The sequence below is a fragment of the Leptonotus elevatus genome, chromosome 19 (assembly GCF_054856555.1).
Source record: "Leptonotus elevatus isolate MCC_2025b chromosome 19, RoL_Lele_1.0, whole genome shotgun sequence".
Lineage (NCBI taxonomy): Eukaryota > Metazoa > Chordata > Actinopteri > Syngnathiformes > Syngnathidae > Leptonotus > Leptonotus elevatus.
This window is the reverse complement of record NC_141257.1, coordinates 15,661,011-15,682,051: the sequence shown is the minus strand read 5'-3', so window position 1 is coordinate 15,682,051 and position 21,041 is coordinate 15,661,011. Positions and strand designations below refer to the sequence as shown.

Below are 21,041 nucleotides of genomic sequence, written 5' to 3'. Positions count from 1 at the left end.
GTGTATGATGAAGGCAACAAAATGTGTCAAGCACAAAAAAAAAAATCGAAAATGGAAGGTTAGGGTTAAAAACACGTCCACTCCCCGTCACCAGTGTCATTTGCTGTTTCCGTTTTGCAGCAATTAAGATTAGAATATAGCTAAGTTTCATCATTATTCACAAATCTATTTAAAACTGTGGGGGAAACAGCTTTTTGCAACATGGCCCTTGTTGATCTCTTAAACTCTGCGGCCACCTGCTGGCCGTTTTTGTAATAACTACCATTACTTCAACCGTTCTCTTCAGTTTAGAGGCTGCAAAGCCTTCTGTATGTATAAATATGTCTTTGGGCCACTGGTAATATTTAAAATAGAACATATTTATACGCTTTTGGGAGAAAATGAGTTTTAAAAATCGAATCTAAAATCTAATCAAACAAGTGTAATCACAACTACAGGTAAGAGAAAAAAAACTGAAATGCAAATAAAATGCTTTGCCATACAAAAAGCCCTAGGAACCGCGAAGGCAATGAACTAACCACTTGGCTGTCTTCTGCCACCAGTAGAATAAGCTTCTTGATTAATGTAGTGGCATGGCACATCACATTCTACCACACCTCTGTAAGCAACTTAGCCAAACTTATAACATTTTTGAAGATAAAGTTGGTGACACTGTTAATGAACGCTATTCTGTAGAAACACTGGAATTCTGCTTACCATTTGAATTGATATTTTGAACACTTTGAAAGAGTTCTTTCACCCTTGAATTTCGGCCAGTCATTGGCTGAAGAACTTTGTGCATTGGTTGTTCATGTTAGCCCCACTGTTAGCAACACAAAGTTAATTCCTCACAGATAAATTTTTTGAAACTTGTACCTCTTTCATGGATCAAATGTTTTTTTTTATGAAATAGACATTGTGAAGTGTTCAAAAATAACATTTTGTAGAAGATACTCAACCAAGAAGTCAGTAATGATCTCAAGCTATAGCAATCGCTTATTATCTCATCATTGTTGTTGATATCCAAGCAGGGAATCCCTAAAATACTGGTTTCCGTATAACGCTGACAATTTCGTTTGGCTAATTTCATATTTATTTTGTAATTCTACATTGTTGTGTATAATGACTTGTAAGTTTACTGTGCTGCTTATGTTTACCATGTTTTGGCTTTTAAATTCATCCATCCATCCATCTTCTTAACCGCTTGTCCTCACAAGGGTCGCAGAGGGCGCTGGTGCCTATCCCAGCTGACTACGAGCAGTAGGGCACAAAGAGACGAACAACCATTCACACTCACAATCATACCTATGGACAACTTGGAGTGTTCAATTAACCTGACATGCATGTCCTTGGAATGTGGGAGGAAACCGGAGTACCCAGAGAAAACCCACGCAAGTACGGGGAGAAAGCCCGGACTCTATCTCACGTCCTCTGCACTGAGAGGCGCACGTGCTAACCAGCCAACTACCGTGCCGCCCGCTTTTAAATTCAATTTGTTAAATAAAGGAATTAAAAACTAAAAGAGGTGAATGCCAGAACGGTGAACGGTTTCATGAATTGTCTCTGCTTCCATTTTGACGACCCAAGTAGCCAACTGCTAACTACTGTAGACTGCTACTGCTAACTGTGCTAAGGGGTAGCTTTACAGAGATGTCGGTGGAGCTTATGTTGTGTTGACACTTCAAATAAGATGCACAATGATGTGATTTACATGAGCATTATCTGACCTTGTCGACTGCATCTTACAGGATCTTTTGCTATCATAAAGCACACCACAAACGCCAGGGAACCAAGTATTTCCAATTTAACTGGTATTAGCAGACCGAGCTACTAGCCTTGTGGTTGGGGCACAGAACAGTCACAAATATATAACGTTTCTAATAGAATAGAATAATGAATCCAGCAAATGTTTAAAAATAACAAATAAACAGTAGTAACTAATACAGTGAATAATTACATTCTTACAAAACCCAACCAACCCACCATAAGTGTTAGACTGGCTTATCGTCAATGCAGAGTTGATATAGCAACACATTTTTAGGCTGAGACCACAGGTCATGAGTAAGGATGTTCTAAACTCAGGTCGCTGTCTGGGCTCTCATCACCATCATCAGTCAGTGTTCTGGGTGAGCTTGCTGAGCGTTGTAGTCCTTCAATACCCGAAATCTCAGACGGCAACAATATCCCCTTTTTGACATTCTTCAGTTCTCTCTCGAGTGCTTCTGCCCCCTGCTGGCCACACTTCACCCTCTTCCACTTCATCCTCCTGTTCTGGAACCACACCTTCACCTGATGGGATTCACAAATCCAATCAGTTGTTATGGGTAGTCGCTGCTCATCCATAACTTCTCATCCTATCAAATAAGCATATCAAATAGCATTCGTTAATTTCTTTGCACTCTTGGTTCTAATGTTGCAACAAGAGGTGTCCAATCCAGGTCCAGAGAGTCAAAAGCCTGCCACAGTTTGGCTTTAGCTGCAGGTACTTCTACTCAATCGGCAGGTAAACAAGCTATTATTTTAAGTTATTATTTTACCTTTTTGTGAAAATCACATTTTTCCTTCATCCATTAATCCATTTTCTATACCAATTGTCCTCACTCGGGTCTCAGGTTAGCTATGCGAACTGACTTTGGATGAGAGTCAAGTACATCCTGGACTGGTTGAAAGCCATTTTGCAGCATTTTCATATACTGTATTTTGAATTTGACAGCTATTCTTATGCAGAGCAACATATTGTAAGTTGTTTCAAGTTTAAGATTTTGTAATAATATTGTATCCTGCCATTGGCCGGCGACACCACCAGGCTGTAGTCCGCCTCTCTCCTGAAGTCAGCTGGGATGGGCTCCAACATGTCAGCAGCATCCCTAATGAAGACAATCGGAAGGCATGTGCACACATAGCCACTAGGTGGTGCTCAAGCACCTGCCTTTTTGCCTGGACAAAAAAATATGGAGGACCAAAACTGCCAAAATAAAAAATAAACAAATGACTAAATCATTAAATAAACACAAATAAATAAAAGCAAAAATAAAAACTGATACTTAAAAAATATTCCCCCAAAAAATATGAATGTAAATAAAAACATATATATATATATAGTTGTTTTTATTTCCATTTATATATTTTTATTTAATTTTTGTATTATATTTTTTAGATCGTTTTTTATTTTCACTTTTATTCAATTATTTATTTATTTATTTATTTTGACAGTTTTGGTCCTCCATAGTATTATGGGTGTGTTGGTCAAGGTTCTGTAGGTTCTGTGCATTTTATCCCACAAAAACCTGACTGTGGACGATATGATAAACAATAACTTCTCGGTTGCAGATTTTAAAAGCCAGTAAAAAATGAGTGTGCACATTTATGGTTTTAGTCCACTCCTCAATTATGCTGCTGAGTTGCACAAATGAACAAATAGAAAAGGCAGATTACAACTGATATAGAATGGCACTCAATTCCAGGGTGATGGTTGGTAAATGAGACTTTGAGTGGGTCCCATATTGATGAAATGTGAACCACTAAAATATAAATGGCCTTGTGTTGCCAAACAGTGTCAATAAAAAGTAAAGTATTTTGACTTGCAGCAAAATTACAGACGTTATTTTAATAGATGTGAAAGTATTTCTATGCTTCTAATCTCCCTAATACAAATAAACAAGTATCATACTTGTCTTTCCGTCAGGTCGAGGTTGACTGCTATTTCATAACGTCTCAGTCTGGTCAAATAGTTGCGGTGCGCAAACTCAGACTCCAGTTCCCAAATCTGTTCTTTTGTAAAGGCTGTGCGTTCCTTTCTGGGCTTGTCTGTCATGTCTGACTTATAGCCCCCGTCTTGGGACTCTGAAATGAAAAACAGAACATTTTCCAGTCAGTTGACCAAAGAATGGGGGAGGAGAGTCAAAAGGGGGTGCAGTTATAAAAAGAAAACATAGGATTTGGAATTAATCCTCACTGTTGTGGTTGTTAACTATAAAGATTATACAGTTTCAGATAGTTGCAATTATACATTTCTAGAGTTGCCATGTATGTTATTACAGATGTTTATAGATCTAGGTTATACTGTTGTACTCAAAATTATTCAACTTCAATGCTCTTTTGCAAACTAAATCAATTATTTGTCAACATAACATGCTTTTCTTTTTCAAGTTACTTTAAAAAAAAATCCTATAGTTAAGAATTGGATGCTGATTTGTGCATATTTAAAAATCATTTATACAGATATCAAGTCAGAAAAAAAACTTGCCACAATACTTTAGCTTCAGTGCCAAAGAAGTTAGAGCTAAAAAAAAAATTGAATGTGGTTTTCGACGGCTGGCAGCTTCCTCATATTTTTTTCAAAGAGCTTCAGTCTCTCGGTTAACACAATGTCTCTCTCGGGGAATCTGTAAATTCTCTACAATGAATGATCTCCAAAACCGCATGTCAGTGTTGCTAAATGATTTAAACACCAAGTTTTTAAATCTTCCCAGATATGTCATTTTTAGTCTCTATTCAATGATTTATACTGTAATTGCCTTTAAAAAAAAAAGCTCATTTTCATTTTTATTAGATTTTATGCCACTGATAATTTTCCAGCACTTATTATATAGTTAATTTATTTTTATTTTTTTATTTTTTTACTGGAATTCAACCAATACAGTATGGAACTAAGGAGGCAGAGGTCATGACCTTTCTATTTTGTCTTCGTTAAAGACCCAAGTTCTAGGTTTAAACAAAACAATCTGTGGCATTTTAATCGCTTTTGTGTCACATCCTTAAATGGAAATTGAGTGTTTGCAAAGCTGTATGATTATGTGGTTGCAATGAGTAAACAGAATTTGCGATTTTTAGACCAAATAATCTCAAATGATAAATTTAACTCTTTTGATCAAACTATTGCATTCAATGCTAGGCCAAAATAGTTTTCACCTTTGTTTGTCAAAATGTTGCTTTTCTTTATATCCTACTTGCAAATCCATAGCACACAACAACACTTATTATGAATTAAATACATGCTTAAACCGCGTTTCAACTGAAACATTTCCTGCACGCCTGCATGTTAATAGAACATCCCGTTGGCTCTGGAGGATGGTAACAAACTTTTATAAGGGAAAATACTAGGGGTGGGAATCTTTGACTGTCTCACGATTCGATTTGATTCAGAATCGACTTTCGATTCTGAAATATTTTTGATTCAAAATGATTTGATTGACATTGATTTCTGCTTCAATTTATAGATGTGCAAAGAATCGTCATGATCTACTCCAGTCTGACTCGCCAACGCTAATTGGCTATTCATACAAAATGCTTCAGGAATGTAATCAGAGAAGCATGTTAACATTATTCATCGGCAAATGCTCTTCCTACGCTGCAAAAAACAACTTTCATTTATATAACTTGATCGTGACTTTTAACTTCTCTTTTTACTTTAGAATAGATTTTTTGACACACCCCTAAAAAATACTTTAAAATCAATAATCCTCTCATTCAAATAAAATTGACTGATAACAAAAGTGGAAACATATTTCTAGTTTAAGACGATACATACATATTACCCAAACCTTCGTTCTCACCTTTGGGAGTCATCCTGTCAGCTTCATCCGATGACAGACTCTTCTGGCTATACTCCTCACAGGATGTTCCCGTAGGTTCCCCACTGGGTTTGGCACCACACGGATTGACATCCTCAGAGCATAATTCCGAAGCGGTATTCTCAAGTGACGGCAAACTGTTGCCATTCCGAGCACTAGCAGAAGAGATCTGCTGAGAGATGAGCCACGGGTCATTTTCTTGCTGAGGGTAGAAGGACTGTTGTTGCCGCTGGGGAAGGTGGACCTGGTGAGCTGAGTCATGAAGCAGGTCATTGTCTTCTCCTTCTTGGTAGCCACAGGGAGGTGAGAGGTTACTGTGGCTGTGTAGAGGCAACTGGGTAATGGCAGGAAGTATGTCTTGAGCTGGTGTGTGAGGGCTGCGTAGACAACCAAATAGGGAGTGATCCATGGCGGGGCCACGCCACTAAACCCTCACTCCAGGAAGATTGGAGGAAACAAGCCACTTTTAAGGATCTCCAGATACGCCAAATTCCCAACAAAATCCAGTTGAAGGACTGCAGATTATCTTTGAAAAACCAAGGCCAAGCCTGGAAAACGAAATAAGTAAATAGAGGCTGAAGAGGCACACTGATGGCAACAAGGAAGGTCAAGACCACTTTAGCAGAAGTTGTGCTGGGAAGGAGAAGGAGAGGGGGATGAAGGGAGGAGGAAGCAGAGGAGAATATTGCATACAAGTTGTAACCTGAGATGAAGGCCGACGGGTTCATTACCTCACTAAGACTGACCATATTTATTTAACTAGACTAAGTGCAATTGTGTGGGAATGCTGAAAGCTGAATGCAATAGCTGAATGCTAAGAGCTGAATACTAAGATGAATGCTTTTGAAGTAAATTAAAGTACCACTGATTGTCACACCCATCTAAGTGGGGCGAAATTCTTTCTCCACATTTGACCCATCCTCTGAGGGAGCGGTGAGCAGCAGCAGGAGCCGCGCTCGTGAATCATTTGGTGATCTAACCCCCCAATTCCAACCCTTAATTGAAAGATAAATCATGGGAAAATTACAAAGTATTAATTGTAGTTGAAAGATAAATTTATAAAAATAACACTTAAGCCCGGGAGGCGTGAATTTTCGAAGCAAGCCACCTCGACATGCAGTACTCTCCATTCATTTAGATGGAAAACTGGAACTCCCCATCCATCCATCCATTTTCTTAACTGCTTAGTCCTCACAAGGGTCGCGGGTGGCGCTGGAGCCTATCCCAGCTGGCTTCGGGTAGTAGGCGGGGTACATCCTGAACTGTTTGCCAGCCAATCCAAGAAACTGGAACTAATGATATCCAATGGAAAAATGAAAAAAGAAATAGTCACTCCATAGCGCCACCTAGGCATGCAGTACCCTCCATTCATTTAGATGGAAAAGGGGAACTGTGATTGTCAGTTGGTTAGCATGTAATCACTTAGCCTAATTGGCATGGATACATTTGCAATGTAGAGTCAGAGGTGGGTTTTGAACCTGTAACCTCCTGGTTACTGGAAATGCATTTTACCAAGTGCTCCACTGAGCAGTGTCAGACAGGTGGCAATGATGATCAGTTGTATGTATGGAAGTGGGCGTGGAAAGTAGGACTTAGAATAAGTTCAATGTCAGTCCCATTGAAAATGAATGGGGGAAAGTTGATATTTAACATTAAATTGTGCCAATACTGTAAGTAATGTGGAATCAGACGATAAATATACACTAAATATAAACTAACCAAATGCTATGCTTATAAATTACTAACCTAAAAATCAATATAAAGATCTTCGCAAATGCTACTATTCCAACTCCAACTCGCTAAGAAGGCTTGTACGAGACTGAGCCAGGGGGCTGCAGAGCGACTATGTCAGTTTCACGGAAGATTTGGTGTTGAGTTACTCTTTAAAGATATAATTAAAAACAACTCAGCAAATTTATTTAGCATAAACAACTTGCTTGCTTTTTTGTACTAACTCACATTGTTGCCATAAATATCATTAATTGTCAAGTTTGTCCAACTTAAATTGCTGTTTTAGGACAAACAAAACATGTTGTTGCTGTTGTTTTTGATTTACAGTGTAGCTCTTTCCATGGAGTATAGGCTGTGAACTGTGTTCATGAATAGATGTACCATTCCATCCAATGACTTTCGTCTTCCGTGTCAAGGTAAAGCAAGCTCAAGGGAAACAAATTACTGTCATATGTTGTCGCCCGACTTGTGTTAAACAAATACATAATAGAAGATCATATAAAGGCTCGTTTCCCGGTTTTCAACGTCCAATAAAAAAAAGAAAAAAATTAAAAAACAAGAGATGGCTTTTTTCTGTTCAATGGAAATCGTAACACTGCCTCCTAGCGAATATAAGAGGGATGTATGGAGGTAAATATGGTGCAAAACTAACTTGTAAAAAAATTTTGTACCTGTAGAAAAAAAGTCTAAATTTGTATCTGTAAAAGTCGTGATTTGTACCTGTAAAAAAAAATGTATACCTGTAAAAAAATGTGTACCTGTAAAAAAAAAAAAGTATCTGTAAAAAAATGTTGTACCTGTAAAAAAGACATTTGTATGTGTAAAAAAATTTGTATCTGTAAAAACAAATTTGTACCTGTAAAAGTCATGATTTGTACCTGTACAAAAAAAAAATTGTACCTGTACAAAAAGTGTACATTTGTATCTGTAAAAGTTGTGATTTGTACCTGTAGAAATGACAACTTGTAGTCAAAGAAGTCGCCACTAGGAGTCACAAGTGTTTTTTCTGCTGCTTTCCAGTCACGTGAGTTTTGCACCATATATCTCGCTACAAAAGGTGCAAAACTGATTCGTACTTGTAGAGCGCCGTGATTTGTACTCGTAGAATAAGAGGGCGGGCTCTGGAAGATTTGGGCGGGCTAAAGCTCAACCTCATTGGTTGAACGAACGACAGTGGGTTGAACTCAAATGACGCCCATGCACAAGTCCGCAATTCCAAACAAACAGAGTAGCCACACCAGTTTACGCGTCATTTTGGAAGAAGAGGACGTCCCAGGCGTGAAAATTTCAACATGGTTCAATATACGAACACCGTGTGGAACAGCTTATATGTTGGTTGACATGCAGAGCACTCCAAGTGGGCAGAAAGAAAGAAGTTTTAGTATGAAGGTAAGATTTATTGTACGAACATAGCTCGTAATTCGGTGCTAGCTAGCTAGCTCATCTCATGTTGTTGTCACGAAAACGGAACACATTGAAGTCACGATTTTTATTTCAAGATTTGAAGCCTACCAGTGTAAACATACGATCAATAGCTTGTACCTGTAACAAAAAAATACTAATCTAAAAAAAATACCTCATAAACTGCTGCTAAGTGCTTAGATGTAAAAATTACTATAGATCTACAGAACCCTATTGAATGTTTTACAAGATAACCTAAACCTATAACCAAAAGTGGACAGTACTCACCCACTTGAATTTGACTAACATTATATTCAAGCAACTCTTACTATCATAATAAAATGAAAACAAAATGTTTTTACTGCGAGTGGATCTTTAAGCCGCTACAGGTATTTTAACCTCAACCCTTTATCCTCTGTATTTAATCATTTTATTTTGAATATTACAATTTCTTGATAAATGTCAGTATTTTTGCAATGTATGCTTTGCAAACAGTTTTAAAAAAAGAGGCTCTTACACTCTTAGTTTACTCATCACTCACAGTACTCAAATATTTGTGCAAGTAATTTTCCTGCACTTTTAATTTCTACTTGAGTTAAATTTTCCAATGTAACATTACTCTTATTTAAATATCGTCTATTCTGCTTTTGAAATGCTAGTCTATCTGTATCACTAAGATGTGAGCAGTGTCACTGTCACCTAGCTACTTTAACAAAAGTAACTAGGTCAAATGTTAGTTTATTTATTTTAAATTAAATTAGAATCTCATAAGTTTCAAAATCTTGCTCAAAAGGTGGAGACAACTGCTGCAGACACTGCTGAAGCATCAGTGAAAAGGATTACCCACTCCATCAGCAAGCAGTCAAGAGACAGGAGATGACACCTGGGGGTATTCCATCAAGCCGGATTATGGAAAATTATTTTGCAGATCTTCTGTTGATGTGAATGTAGCAGGCGTGGTCCCCTCCCTCACCTGTGGCAGTGGTCTTAGTCTTTTTTTCTGGTTGCTACAATAATGGACAACATATATTTACAGCTCAACACCTATTTAGCCTTATTTTTTATATATAATGTTATAGGCTACTTGCCGACTTGTTGCCATGATCGCTTTTGGCTACTGTTGAGATGTAACAGTGAAGAATGAATATGTAGGTCAATTCGAAGTGCTTTACATTAAATCAATAATTAATAACACGATTAATGTGAAATACACATCTAACATGAAACAATTATAACTTATATATTTAGTCTGTCGGCTTTTCTTCTTTTTTTTTGCCAATGATATTTCCCCCGTCTTATTGATAGCAGCAGTTTTGCCTTTTTTGGTGAGTTTTGAATTCCTCATACAGCTCCATCAAGAAGAATACTGTTCTCGTCTTGGATGGATGCAGAAACGGCTCTTCTGGACATCAAATAAAACATACATAGGTACAAATCATGACTTTTCCAGGTACAAATTTGTTTTTACAGATACAAATTTGTTTTACACATACACATTTTTTTTTTACAGGCACACTTTTTTTTTTTACAGGCACACATTTTTTTTACAAGTACAAATCACGACTTTTACAGATACAAATTTTGACTTTTTTCTACAGGTACAAATTTTTTTTACAAGTTAGTTTTGCACCATATTTACCTCCATAGAAACGGCTCTTCTGGACATCAAATAAAACATTTCAAATGATGCACAATCTTGTTTATTGAATGATACATATTGTTATTTGATCTGACTATTTCAAATAACTCTCAATATGGATTAAATTGTACTCCTTTAACATTTTAAACTCAAAATTGGAAGACATTTAGAAAGCATAATTTCTTCACTTTCCCAAAGGTGATTGCAGTGAAATTCTCTCAGAACAGTAACCAGTGTATCAAGGATTCTCATTTGTTGGACTTCACAGCCACTTTGAAGCAGGTTTGATGTCACACCATGGGCCACCGTCTAGAAATGGATCAAGAAGTAGCTTTGATTGACTGCATGCTGGCATCTGTGCAAACAGAATGGTTGGGTCAGCATATTCATACAATAAAAAATAATCATAGCTTCCTAGCTGAGTCATTATCAAAAGACAGCCACTGACATTATAAGTAATCAGTTAAACGTTTAGCTTTATATTGTTAGCCAGAAAAAAAACGAAGATTTTGTCACATCTTAATATCAGAAATAGTGGTAATACTGCTAGACACAAACATTGTTCATAAACGTTTCCATTTGCATTATTTTTATTTGGCTTCAGTGTTGAAAGCAAATGTGTATGTTTAAAAGTGTAAGAGCCTTTTATTTTAACTGTTTGCAAATCATACATTGTAAAATACTGACATTTATCAAAAAATTGTAATATTCAAAATAAAATGATTAAATACAGAGGATAAAGGGTTGAGGTTAAAATACCTGTAGCGGCTTAAAGATCCACTCGCAGTAAAAACATTTTGTTTTCATTTTATTATGATAGTAAGAGTACAGATGCTTGAATATAATGTTAGTCAAATTCAAGTAGGTGAGTACTGTCCACTTTTGGTTATAGGTTTAGGTTATCTTGTAAAACATTCAATAGGGTTCTGTAGATCTATAGTAATTTTCACATCTAAGCACTTAGCAGCAGTTTATGAGGTATTTTTTTTAGATTATTATTTTTTTGTTACAGGTACAAGCTATTGATCGTATGTTTACACTGGTAGGCTTCAAATCTTGAAATAAAAATCGTACAATGTGTTCAGTTTTCGTGACAACAACATGAGATGAGCTAGCTAGCTAGCACCGGATTACGAGCTATGTTCGTACAATAAATCCTACCTTCATACTAAAACTTCTTTCTTTCTGCCCACTTGATGTGCTCTGCATGTCAACCAACGTTTAAGCTGTTCCACACAGTGTTCGTATATTGAACCATGTTGAAATTTTCACGCCTGGGACGTCCTCTTCTTCCAAAATGACGCGTAAACTGGTGTGGCTACTCTGTTTGTTTGGAATTGCGGACTTGTGCATGGGCGTCATTTGAGTTCAACCCACTGTCGTTCGTTCAACCAATGAGGTTGAGCTTTAGCCCGCCCAAATCTTCCAGAGCCCGCCCTCTTATTCTACGAGTACAAATCACGGCGCTCTACAAGTACGAATCAGTTTTGCACCTTTTGTAGCGAGATATATGGTGCAAAACTCACGTGACTGGAAAGCAGCAGAAAAAACACTTGTGACTCCTAGTGGCGACTTCTTTGACTACAAGTTGTCATTTCTACAGGTACAAATCACAACTTTTACAGATACAAATGTACACTTTTTGTACAGGTACAATTTTTTTTTTGTACAGGTACAAATCATGACTTTTACAGGTACAAATTTGTTTTTACAGATACACATTTTTTTTACACATACAAATTTCTTTTTTACAGGTACACTTTTTTTTTACAGGTACATAACACGACTTTTACAGATACAAATGTAGACTTTTTTCTACAGGTACAAATTTATTTTACAAGTTAATTTTGCACCATATTTACCTCCATAGGGATGGCCTTTCAACGCATGTGAATGGAACTACTGTGTGTCAATATCTTGAAACTGACAAAGTGCATGACGTATTCTACAAAATAAGTGCGCATGCCCGCTGATGCATAGACGAACATTCACCAATTCACAAGCAGAAGTGTATATTTTCAAACGATAAGACATGATAAATGCACACACAACATATAAAAAAATAACAACCTAAATGTGTAAATTGCAGCTACATTTGTGGGTCTGAAAAAAGTGAAAATCTACTTTTGATTCTGATTTTGTTGTTTTGATTCGTTATTTTTTTCATGCGGACACTGAAAGACTGAATAAAAAGCGATCACACAGTTCAAATGACTTGACTTGACAATCAAAGCTATCGCCACCGGGGCTGGTTGTGTGCAAATTAAGCCTTACAAGATAAACCTGTTGGCTAGTAGCTTCAAGTGTTCAGAAAGTTTCGTTTAGACATTACTAGTACTGTATTTGGCTGACCCGCTATCATATATATTTATGACCACATAACTAATCGCATGGTTTCCAATAAAGACAATTACAATGAAGGATTCTTCAGGCAATTTTTAAAACGACTATGGCCCCCTCTTTTGGCAGTTTGAAGGGACATCAGCATGACGTCAGAACTGTCGTTGTTTGGGTCGTAGTGGCGACCGAACAAAACACCAGACAACGTCGTTACAATTGTATAAATTCGAGTAACTCGTGAGTTAAAGAACTTTGTGGACGTGTTACTGACACAACAGAGAGAGCAAAAGTATATGTAACATATGTGATTTTTTTCCCTTTTCTTTTCCAAAACACATTTTACAAAAACGTTGCAAAGGTCACGCTTTTATCACTCCAAATTGGGGCATTGTTAAAAAAAAAACTCTAATTGTTTTCATTGTTTTGGATATATATATATATATTTTTTGTAATATATATTTTTTAAATGACCATCCATTTCGGTCCAGGATACACGCAGAACCAGCCAATCACCAGGCTCCATTTAGAATCAAGCAGTAAAACCAACCAATCAAAACCCTGGGCTATGGGACGCGCTTGAATTGTTACCCACAATGCATTACGGTAACTTTTACATCGTTCAAATACAATCACATATTAAAGATACTGCTACTACTGTGGAAATTGTTTATACATAATTTATGATACTTCCACCACTTATACACAACCTTAAATGCAGTTTACTAAGTTTTGATACCATTGTAGCACCTTGACAGAGAAACGTTTGACCACTGCATGTATCAGAAACGTTACCGGCAAACCAGCAAAAGGGCTTCAACAACGTCAGTGTTTCGGATAGTAACCTTAATTGGGCGCTATTCGCGGAATCTAAATCAAGAGATTTCGGAAGCACAATTTTTAAAATAGGGAAAACTGGTATCCGGTCGATCCAGTATCCCGTCAACTTGTTAAAGTAATATTAAATGAGACTATGACAGCGCCATTAGTGTTCTCGTTTATATAATACGAATGTGAACAGCCGCCCGTTAATGGAAACGTGCCACTGTACAACAAACTCTGTTACCGATATGACGTTTTTAGTTTCAACTTTATTCTACAATAAAAATAGTTTTTTAAAAGCAGTAATTCAAAGGAAGCCATGTTGACTTTCTGCCAGGGCACCAAATTTTAACCTGGATCGTTTCCAAGTTTCCATGCGACCTCAAGCATTGCCATGTTGAAAGTTGACACTTGACATATTTGGTTTTGCATCAGATTTTCTCCTAAATTACAAATGTACAAAACGTATCTTTATGAAAGTACTAAATTTGTGTACTATAGATAGACTATAGATGCTGCTAAAATAAGAATGCCATCAAAACCTTCAAATTGTGCTCCTATTTCACCCCCCCCCCCTTTTTTTTTTTACTCAGACACTTGGCATGTTTTAGTTAACGGTATTTGTTTTTGATGATTTATCCTTAAATTTTTGCTTATTGTATGTTTGCTTTTTTTGCATTGTTTTGTTCCAGCATAGTTTAATTTTCAATAAAAAAAATTAGTATGGCTGTAGTGTGCCATAAAAAATATATTCTGAAAGAAAAGTGTTGGGGTGCATCAATGTTGAGCACTGCAGTCTTGAACAGAATCTCAATTTAAAATGTAATGAGTACAAATACAACAAAATAGTACAAAATACATTTGCATAAAAACACACATGCAGCAGAAGTTCATTTTTATTTTAACATGACAAGGCTAGATTTGGTCGCAAAAACCTTGGATAAAGAGTTTGAAAAAAAAATAAGCTTTTTAATTTGTCCTAACAAAATGGTCTGCTCCGCTAGTTTCACTTGCATCTTTAAAAGTACGACAAAATATTTTCCTTGTTCAAAGAAAAGTTTAAATATCAAAGTCCCCAGAACACGGCAGTAAATAAAAGCTCATGAAGCAGATGCATCCAGGTTTAATAGCAAAGCGGGTCTGGTATGCTTAATATCACTTGGTCCTGTTCTGATGAGAATTCTGCTGATTTCCACTGACAGTCTATCAGAGCGTCATACAGTTCTTCGCTGTTCTGTATGAACCGCTTGTTTGTTTCCACCACATCCAGCTCTGCTGATGGATCTGCAACACAGACACAGTTGCTTACTGAAACACACCCTTGTCATTAAATTGTTTTGACTGCTCAATGTGCAAGCATCAAACCAACCTTCAAGTCCATCATCTTGAATATCGATTTCCTATATAAAGAAAACATGTCATAATTTCTATTGACAAAATATGGATATTGCTTTCCAAAACGGAAATGAGAGCTCACCTGTGACTGGGCATACTGTGAGTAATCATACTGTGGATACGTGTAGCCGTACGCTGCTGCGGTCTGATCGTAGCCCCAGGTGGAGTAATAGTTGGGATATGCCGCCTGCTGTTGCTGCTGCTGCTGCTGCTGCTGCTGCTGCTGCTGCTGCTGCTGCTGCTGGTGATACTGGCTGTACTGATCATAGGTTGGCGTGTAGGTGGTGCTTGTTGGCCAGGCTTTGGTTTCAGCCTGTGCTGGCCTGTTCCTTAAACTGCACACGGAGAGAACGATATAGGGAACTGTATAGGACATTTTGGCATCGGGAGGTCTCAGTCAAGGTTTTGCAGACACAGGTCCATACAAAATAAAAATAGAAACATACACATAAAAAGGACAAATAAAGATTAAATATACAAAACTCTGCAAATTAAAATCTACACAAAGTAGTGCACCAATGCAATCTAACCTTAGAGGTAAATCTATAACAGCTTTTCATTGGCCTGACCAAGGCTTCTATTACTGTTTGTTTTGTTTTTATTTGTTCATTTTTCCTTTCGGACAATCATAACAATTTACAACATTCACTTTTCACATACAATTATACCCAAAAAGAAAAAGGGCTGACGGGATGAAGCCGAAGTTTATTAATTTTCGTTCCCAGAATGCAATAGGACGCAGATAATCAAAGTGGTAATTCGTCACATATAGTTGTGTGGATTATCAAGTTGTTAATTGATGCAATTAATTATTATTATTTTCAAAGATGTAACAGCTCCCAAGTCCTTGAGTGAACTCGCGGAGCGATAAAATGCATCCTACCTCTATCAGAGTCAGGAAGCGAATTATGTATGTAGTCATAGTCATTTGTTAATATTAAAGGTTTGCATGACTAAGAATAACATTCTGTAAGGAAAGGTTATGGTTTTAATGCACATTTTATCATTGTGGGAACAGCATTCTCCCTTATGTTGTTTCTAACCTTTATTATTTCAGGCACTTTTTAGTCTCCACACTTTTTTGCTATGCAATAACTCCCGCATAATACATTCGTTGCTTCAAAAAAATCCACGCCGACCTGGGAATATATCATCTGATTCTATATTTCTTACAGTTTTCGCACAATTTAACGTTAAATATAAATTTTTCACCATTCATTTTCAATGGGACACTTTCCACGTACCCATACATACAACAGATCATCATTGCCAGGTGTCTGATACCGATGGCGCAGTTGGTAAAGTGCACTGTCCAGTAACCAGGAGGTCCTGGGTTAAAATTCCACCTCCGACTGTACATTGCAAATATATCCATGGCCATTAATGCTAAGTGTATAACAATGTGTATATACATTTCTGAAATAGTCATTGAACAATAATTTCACATCCATTTTATTAAATGTCATTTGACCTGAACTTTTAAATTATATTAATCCATCGTTTCAGCTTTGTATTACACTCGATTACTCAATACAATTACATACAATATGAAAGATACTTCCATATTCACAATATTGCGGTGGTTAAAGCACATGACTGGCATGTGGAAGATTTTGGGTTCAATTCCCGCTTGAAGCTCCTTAGAGTGAATGCAGTTCAACTTTTTATTTATTTATTTTGCATTCACACTATAATTAATCATTTGTAATTTTCATATCTTTCAATTTACTTCCTAAGCACATGCATTCAAATCTTAGCATTCAGCTATTAGCATTCCCAAGCAATTTCTGCAGAAATTGCACTTTGTGTAGTTCAACAAGTAATTTACCAAATGACAAATAATAAGACAATTTGCACATTGCACTTATGTTTCAGTTGTTGCCAAACTTCTGTTGTAGACTTGTTGGATATGAGTTTTTAGTTCCAGAATGTCATGTAAAAAATCCCCTAAAACAAACTTACTTGCTAGCTGCTAAGCTCAGTCGCAGGGGTTTGCTACCCAGTCCCACAGCTCCTTGACACTCATCCAGTGCACGCTTCTGCAGGCGCTCATCCGGAAACTGAACAAAGCCACAACCCCTAGAGCAAAACATAATCTCAATGTACGGTAAATGAGTTTACATTTAGATTCCGAAATTTATAAAATCCCTACTCAGCGGAAGGCAACAAGAACACATTTCTTAATTGTCATATTTCGGGAATGATCTCCATATACCAGTACCATACCTCACTGCCGAAAATGAAATAATACATGGTTTTAGTACAGCAACCCTTGACTTCTCTTTATAGTAAGCTGCACCGTACCAAACAATTTACCAACAAATGAAGTTAAAAAAGTGTGAATTATTTTATTATTTTGTAACTCTGGTTGCATTTGATCAATAGTGTCTGAACCAGTGGTTCGAGCGAACTACAGGGATTTTATCTGTGTTGCAGGAAATTTGGTGTGCTCAGTAGTCGACTTTTACTGCTGTGATGGTAAATCGTATTTTCTTTATTATTGTAATACCTCCATACAAACTATGTCGGGCAAAAAAATAAAGTAGTGGGACGATTATTTGCAACATGACTTTACGTGTAATGGAACGTATCGTGTTCCACAAGGTTCAAATATGGTGCCTCTGCTGTTTTCATTGTATCTTCTGCCTCTGGGTTCCATCTTAAGAAAACAGCGGTGGTTGTTTTAGAGTGCCCTATAAATATAGAGTTGAGTGATGGGAGTCAGCGTACTAACTGCATGATTTGCAATGCCAAGTTGAGCAATTCTAGTCCAGCACAACTAGCTAGCTATCTAGCAAAACTACAGAACACTTCCTTAAGCTGCATGGACAACGCTTTCTGAATTCAAGGAGAAGAGAGCCAGATTCGATGAAAACCCTACACCTATGTCTTGAATAAAAATAAATAAAAATAAAGGAAAACTAATATTTTGATTGCGCAGTTCAGTACTTCCAACAAGGTTATGAACTACTTGCTCGAATGTTACTTTTTCTATTCAAAAACAACATTTGTCCCACTCATTGTTTAATGTTCCCTCTTTTATTAATACCACTTTAATCTTAAAACTATTTTTTTCTCCTCTGTAATGTATTCTTTTTAGTGTGGGCCTAATACTCAATAACAACATAGTTTAGTGCAGGGGTGGCCCAATTCAGTCCTCGAGAGCCCCTATCCAGCCTGTTTTCCATGTCTCCCCCTCCTTCAGCGCAGCTGACTCTAATGATCAGCTCATCAGCATGCTTTGCAGAAACCTGATAACGATCCTGATCGTAAATCAGGTGTGTTAATGGAGAGAAACATGGAAAACAGGCTGGATAGTGGCTCTCGAGGACCAAACTTGGCCACCCCTGTTTTAGTGTGACCTCCAGTTTTACTGGTTATCTCCATATTGAGCAGCGACATAATGAAAACGTACTTGGAGTTTCCCATGCTGTCCAGCACTACTTTTCCTCCCCGACAGGAGGGGAATCGATTGTAGAAGAACTCGTACAGCATCCCATCGTCTACCTCTGGAGTGAGATCTCCCACGAACAAAGAGTACATCTGACTATAAAAGATTAAACCGGATCGATTATGAGAACACACTATGTGCCGACATTAAAATATGTGGCCATCATGTGGTCATCTTTCACTTTCAAGGTACAGTCGACACCCTGCTTCTTCATTATGTCTCACCCTGTTTCTTGTTTCCCAAAGGTGGCTCGATTTAACTTGAATCTTGTAGGCTGTAGGAAAAAAATTTAATGAGTCACCCGACCAGAAACAATAATGACAAACTTCCCATTAATTCTTCATACCGGGCTGGCTCCTGGTAGGGATTTCCCATTGATTTTACGAAGACACCTCTCAGCTGTGGCCTCATCGGCCATTTCCACAAAACAATAACCCAAGGCACTGCTGGACGACGGCGCACTGTGAAAAGATAAATCAGAATCACAGGTACAGCAACAAAAACTTTGCAAAATTTAACTCTCACCCTGGAACCTTGCTGCGTATGATCCGAACACTGACTGCCTGCTCACCCATGGTAGAAAAAGCTCTGGTGATGAACTTCTCGTCCATATAAGAATCCAGCTACAGAGCAGCATGGAAACAGTATTCAGATTGCGAGCATTTTAATGCTGAGGTCACATTATCAAAATGAGGATGATAGTAAGAGACTGTATAATGCCAAACTCTGCATTTATGTGAGGTGATGTCTAGAGATTGGCTAATGAGATTCAATAAATAAGTGCTGTCCAAATGTTTTATGCCTTTAAAGTGTGGATTTTTTTTAACCTAACAATGTTTAAGAGGCACTATAACTAAAAAATAAAATTATATTAAGCCTGGTGACTGAAAGTAACCCTTAAAAAAACAGTACATATTTAAGTTGCTGCAATTAAGTAGGTGAGAGCTTTTTCAAGGGGCTCCAAACCCTGATTATGATTGCAGTTTGAAATATTATGGACAATTCCGGGCATTTCTGATATTTCCGCAATGCAAATCATTTTACACAGTGAAAACAAAATGCATAATAGATTGCTTTTGCATGAGACTATCATGCAAACCAGGCAGATTGTTATAGTAGCCAAATTACATTTCATCACATTTTGAAATAGAAGTAATCCTTACATATTCAATTACAACAATCCAAAGTCTAATACTTTTCAATGAGAGGTTTCTTTCATCTAGTAACACCATTTTGACTTGTGACATAAGATTGGAATGATCCATTAGTGGTGGATACGTTCCTAAAATGTCTGTAACCCTTTTAACCTTCAGTAATCAAGGGGCACCATTCCCAGTTCCATTACATAGCACTGGAGTGAAGCCATGAGGTTGAAGCGGTTTTAATTGGAGCATCACGTTGTTAATGGCGATAACGTGAAATAAATATTTACATTACAAGGATATTAGGACTTCCTATTATCATGTATTCACAACATAGTGGGGTAAAGTTAAAAAGCAAACCGCTTAAATCGCGCTTTATTTTGTTTTGTTTTAGCTGTTACAACTATCGTGCATCGTCAATCAACGTATGGAGACTAGCTAAAATGATCACCACGCCGCAGTTCAACATTTCTCAATTTAAAAAACGATCTTACGTTTCCCATCCATAATGTACTCATGGTGCGGTCAACGATGTGGAATTTAGAACTGGAGTTTACACGACATTAAGTTCGAAATAAACTTATTAGCATCCGCATGCTAGCTCGAAGAAGGCGTTCGAGCGGTGTCGGGTGTTTCTTCTTCTTCTTTTTCTTCTTCTTTTTCTTCTTCTTCTTCTTCTAAATTACTGGCTGATCATATCTCACGGTGTATACCGCCACCTACTGTGGAACATAAAGATCACTGATCTGTATACATGACTGGATAGCTGACATAGATATCATATAAAGACTAGTCTCGTCCGCATTCATAGATGCAAATACAGTACTAGCATAAAGATCCCTGATCAGTATACATGACTGGATAGCTGACACATAGATATCATATAAAGACTAGTCTCGTCCGCATTCATAGATGCAAATACAGTACTGTACCTCAAGGTGAAGCCCCACATCAACAGGTGGAAGAATAATTTTAAGCTACATAAAACTTCTTGTATTTCATGACAAACAAAAATACACAGACTACTTTCTTTAATTGACCTGTTTGCTCTTTTGGATTATGTTCTTTTAAATAACTCAAAATAGCGGTTAAACAAAAATTAACTGATTATCAAGCAGTTTACTTTCTAAGCCTAGTTATTATACTGCATACTTGTTAATAATTAATAATAAATCCTCCCTTTTTAAAAGCAAGTTCCCACTTCCTGTCTGCGGTTTTGGAAAACCTTGAAACCTTGAAATGTGTAATATATATATATATATATATATATATATATATATATATATATATGTGTATATCCCAACTAGAGCACATTTCCTTAAAATGCATGAAATTAATGGCAATTATATTTTTTCAATTTGCTCATAAAGTCATTTTGCATAGAGCACACAATAAAATTAATTTAAAAAAATAGATAAATAAAATGAAACAAATAATCCAGTGGCCAGGAAGAAAGAAGTCCCAACCAAATTATGTGTTTGTACAACTAATTTTTAACCCTTGCGCGATCTTAACATTCTGTTTACTCCCCTTGTCCTACGGGTTATAGCCATTATCCTCTATATTAAATT

At 37.0% G+C, this 21,041-nt stretch overlaps 2 protein-coding genes, 2 long non-coding RNA genes and 1 other non-coding gene across 8 annotated transcripts; 2 read left to right on the top strand and 3 right to left on the bottom strand.

Moving 5' to 3' along the window:
• Window positions 1-1,275: 1,275 nt before the first annotated feature.
• Window positions 1,276-6,160, bottom strand: LOC147158153 (homeobox protein MOX-2-like). 2 transcript variants are annotated; one of them, XM_086063078.1, is made up of 3 exons: window positions 5,535-6,160; window positions 3,650-3,822; window positions 1,276-2,268 (listed from the first exon to the last, which is right to left on the bottom strand). In XM_086063078.1, the coding sequence occupies exons 1-3, from the start codon at window positions 5,959-5,961 to the stop codon at window positions 2,035-2,037; spliced, it is 834 nt and encodes a 277-aa protein (XP_085919204.1). In that variant the 5' UTR covers window positions 5,962-6,160; the 3' UTR covers window positions 1,276-2,034. The 2 variants fall into 2 exon arrangements, with proteins under 2 accessions (XP_085919204.1, XP_085919205.1); XM_086063079.1 differs by having other exon boundaries at window positions 2,136-2,333.
• A 2,360-nt stretch (window positions 6,161-8,520) lies between these two features.
• LOC147158152 (uncharacterized) lies at window positions 8,521-10,122 on the top strand. The gene is made up of 2 exons (XR_015091370.1): window positions 8,521-8,672; window positions 9,478-10,122. It is a non-coding gene; the product is annotated as an uncharacterized LOC147158152 (long non-coding RNA).
• A 246-nt stretch (window positions 10,123-10,368) lies between these two features.
• On the bottom strand, window positions 10,369-11,670 carry LOC147158151 (uncharacterized). Its single transcript, XR_015091369.1, has 2 exons — window positions 11,485-11,670; window positions 10,369-10,678 (listed from the first exon to the last, which is right to left on the bottom strand). It is a non-coding gene; the product is annotated as an uncharacterized LOC147158151 (long non-coding RNA).
• A 1,796-nt stretch (window positions 11,671-13,466) lies between these two features.
• LOC147158150 (U11 spliceosomal RNA) lies at window positions 13,467-13,602 on the top strand. The gene has a single exon (XR_015091486.1). It is a non-coding gene; the product is annotated as a U11 spliceosomal RNA (small nuclear RNA).
• A 758-nt stretch (window positions 13,603-14,360) lies between these two features.
• On the bottom strand, window positions 14,361-20,135 carry LOC147158149 (tRNA selenocysteine 1-associated protein 1-like). Of its 3 annotated transcripts, none has more exons than XM_086063502.1 (9): window positions 19,965-20,135; window positions 18,854-18,951; window positions 18,675-18,789; window positions 18,553-18,602; window positions 18,293-18,424; window positions 16,840-16,956; window positions 14,960-15,212; window positions 14,852-14,882; window positions 14,361-14,766 (listed from the first exon to the last, which is right to left on the bottom strand). In XM_086063502.1, the coding sequence occupies exons 1-9, from the start codon at window positions 19,986-19,988 to the stop codon at window positions 14,606-14,608; spliced, it is 981 nt and encodes a 326-aa protein (XP_085919628.1). In that variant the 5' UTR covers window positions 19,989-20,135; the 3' UTR covers window positions 14,361-14,605. The 3 variants fall into 3 exon arrangements, with proteins under 3 accessions (XP_085919628.1, XP_085919629.1, XP_085919630.1); XM_086063503.1 differs by having other exon boundaries at window positions 18,900-18,951; window positions 19,965-20,133; XM_086063504.1 differs by lacking the exon at window positions 18,854-18,951 and having other exon boundaries at window positions 19,965-20,132.
• Window positions 20,136-21,041: the final 906 nt, after the last annotated feature.